Below are 3266 nucleotides of genomic sequence, written 5' to 3'. Positions count from 1 at the left end.
AATACATAACATAATAATTTAAATACAAGATAAAAATACAATATAATACATAACATAATAATTTAAATACAAGATAAAAATACAATATAATACATAACATAATAATTTAAATACAAGATAACAATACAATACATAACATAATAATTAATTGATCACAACAATAATTTAGAAAATCAGCTACGTATGAACAACTACATGTTCCAACAAGTTCTACAAAATCATACTAATGAAGTTTTCATAGGTGGCTCCATTCCAGGTCATGTGGTAATCAATCGTGATCAGGAGGCGACTGATGATAATTTATTTCGTGATTATTTTTCAGCCACACCACGCTTTAATGATGCAATATTTTCCCTTCGTTATCGAATGTCTCGCAATTTGTTTCTTCGTATCGTTGATGCAATTAAAGATTACGATATGTACTTCGAACAACACATTGATGCGTTGGGTAGATTTGGATTATCTACTTTGCAAAAAATTACCGCTGTGTTTAGAATGTTGGCATACGGTTTGCTAGCGGATGCCACTGACGAATATGTGAAAATTGGAGAGTCAACTACTGTTGAAAGTATGAAGAGATTTTGTCGAGCTACTGTAGAGGTTTTTGGTTAGCGATATTTGAGATCACCAACACCCGACGATGTTGCGAGGCTTCTACACATTGGTGAGCAGCGTGATTTAAAATGTATTATATTACATTTTCTTGCAATTTATGTTATTTAAAAATTTAGAATAAAATATAATTTCATATCACATTAAAAATTATATAAAGTAATTATTTGGGGAAAAAGAAATAAATGATTTATATTATGAAATAAGAAAATAAGAATGAAATAGAAATAATAATATAATATTGAGGAGAGAGAAAAAAGATTTCTTTTTAGAGAGTAAAATAGAGAATTGGGTTGAAGTTAGTTGTCTGAAAAAAATAGAAAACTCTATATTTGAAAAGTAAAATAGAGGATTGGATTGGAGATGCCCTTTAATCTGGAGGTTTCAATTTCCAATACAAAATATGTTTTAAAGATCTTACCCAACAATGAGTGAAATGTGATGTAGAAAGCCATCAAACATAATTGACAAACAGATAAATTCAAACAATTTCATAAACTGATGCAGCTAACACTTCCATTGGACAAGAAAGTGCTCAAGTACACGCTCTTACAGCTAATGAGTATAAATCCTATAAGATGTGCAGCAGCCCAATCCCAGGCCTCTAAGTAATTGATATCCAGATCATCATGAAAGAGCAGGTAAAGAGGGACTGGTTCCCTAGTATATTTTTTTTAATCTTTGCAGATGTTATCAAAACTGTATAGCCAGATTAGTTTGGTTTTAATGTATAATAAGTTCCCAACGTATTTCCAGGAATACGTCAAGCACTGGGTGTGCGACAGGGTGAAATACCAGAACCTTCTCAATGTCTCGACTTGAGTAGGAGCTTTCCCTATCATAAAATTTCACATGCTGCTGATATCCACTCGGCTTTTATGGAGTTGAAAGGCAGGTGTTATCCAGCTTCCGCAACTGCATTGAATGCCTGACCAGTTGAAGTAACCCAAACGAGCTTCACAATGCGCACATAAAAGCTTGCCCTCCATGGCACCTTCTTCAACTGCACGCCACATTTCAGAGGCAGATCAGAAAAAAGATGCAATGCAGAAATCCAACATTGTACAAAAATATGACCAAGAAAGCGGGAATGTTTGCTAAGCAATATATTCTGTTTAATAAGAGTCAGCTAGCCTTCTCATGTTGAACCATGTATAGAATATTTCATAAAGGGCAACACAAAGGATGCTAAAATAGGGTCCTAGTTATTGCATTTCTGTCCTAAGAAAAAATGTTCTGCATATAGAAGGTCCACTCATTTGCAAATATAATGTCTATAAAGTTCATGAATAAGTATTCATCACATCAGATGTGTTCTCTCATATGTATCTAGTTTTATGTCCACCATCACTCGGGAAAGATTATAGCCATTGAAAAGGTTTCTCAAGATATATTAACAATATTGATCTGAATTAATCCCATCCTTTGTGGTGACCCACGTTTACACTAACTTAACAATTTGGCTTAATTATTGCTCCATGAACTGTGACAACCATGTATAGGTAATGTTGGCTAGCAATAAATGGAGGTGATCTAGTATGCTGTACCTGTCCTCATCCATTTTAAAGGCTCAACAAAGACAGATGAACACTCCTCGTCAGGTTTGTTAAAAGGATTGCCACTTTTCCTTTTATGCCACTCAAATGCCATCTCGCCCTCTCCTGGAACATGATCCACAACATTCCCCTGCAGTGCTACAACTCTCCGGCATTTCTTGCAGCGGTAAGTTCGAGCAGGAGTTGTTTCCTTAGATAAGGATACATCCACATCTGAGGAAATATTTTCTGCTGCGAAGCCTGGATCAGCCCCAAATTTAGAGGCGTCTATTCTTTCTCCACGATTATAACAATCACCTGATACATTATAAAGACTATTTATTTCAAAGGGAGAACTATAACATGCAATGTTGTTTGGCAACATATATTTATGCAAAGTTCAAGATGTTGCAGTACCATCCAACAGTTGAGACTGTTGTATACTTCAGAGATTATTCAAAAGAAAAGGAAAAGAAAAGAAAAATAACTTTCCACAAGTCTACATTCATCTGATATGGTTTATTTCCAGCAATATATTTGTCTTGTACTGGAGGTCGGCAGGTGGTTGGATCATCTTTACTTTGGAAGTGGAAGGTTTATTTAATGCTCATCTTTCTCTCACGGGAAAAAGTTAAGTATTTATCCTCATGGTTTTAGTCGAATTTTCTGAGTTGTAGACTGCTAAACAACGGCTTGGTTTCTTCCAACCTCCACAACAATGAAATCTTGCATAAAGCTTCTAATCAGCTAACCAATGATACAAGCTAGCAGGAGTAAAAAAATAATAATTTGAAATTGGAAGTAGGAGTAATATTTTTACCAAATCATTGTAGAAGTCATTCCATAAAATGAAGAACAGGTTTAATCAAGTTCTGTTCCCTTGAACACAAACAAGCTAAAAGGTTTTGGGAATAACTTGTGAAAATGATTTACTGATAAAACCAGCAGCAATTTTAAAAATAATTAAAAATCAGCTCATAGAAACTAGGGAAAAGTAGATATGTTTCTAAAGATGGACCAACTAGGGAAAAGTAGATATGTTTCTAAAGATGGACCCTTAAACAAAAGGAGTACTACTTCACAAATCATCCAAAATTCAATAATTTTTTTTTTTTTTTT

At 34.1% G+C, this 3266-nt stretch overlaps 1 protein-coding gene across 1 annotated transcript in view; it reads right to left on the bottom strand.

The window, feature by feature from the left end:
* Positions 1–1076: 1076 nt before the first annotated feature.
* Positions 1077–3266, bottom strand: part of LOC102597117 (dual specificity protein phosphatase 12-like) — a 15732-nt gene continuing 13542 nt past the window's right edge. The window contains exons 6-7 of the mRNA XM_006355703.2: positions 2160–2465; positions 1077–1615 (exon numbers count right to left, since the gene is read on the bottom strand). Coding sequence (XP_006355765.1) covers positions 1461–1615; positions 2160–2465 — 461 coding nt within the window. The 3' untranslated portion in view covers positions 1077–1460. The remainder of the gene's footprint in view (positions 1616–2159; positions 2466–3266) is intronic.

Source organism: Solanum tuberosum, unplaced genomic scaffold, assembly GCF_000226075.1.
Source record: "Solanum tuberosum cultivar DM 1-3 516 R44 unplaced genomic scaffold, SolTub_3.0 scf00205, whole genome shotgun sequence".
NCBI lineage: Eukaryota > Viridiplantae > Streptophyta > Magnoliopsida > Solanales > Solanaceae > Solanum > Solanum tuberosum.
The sequence above is the reverse complement of the archived record's forward strand: the minus strand, read 5'-3'. Positions and strand labels throughout refer to the sequence as shown.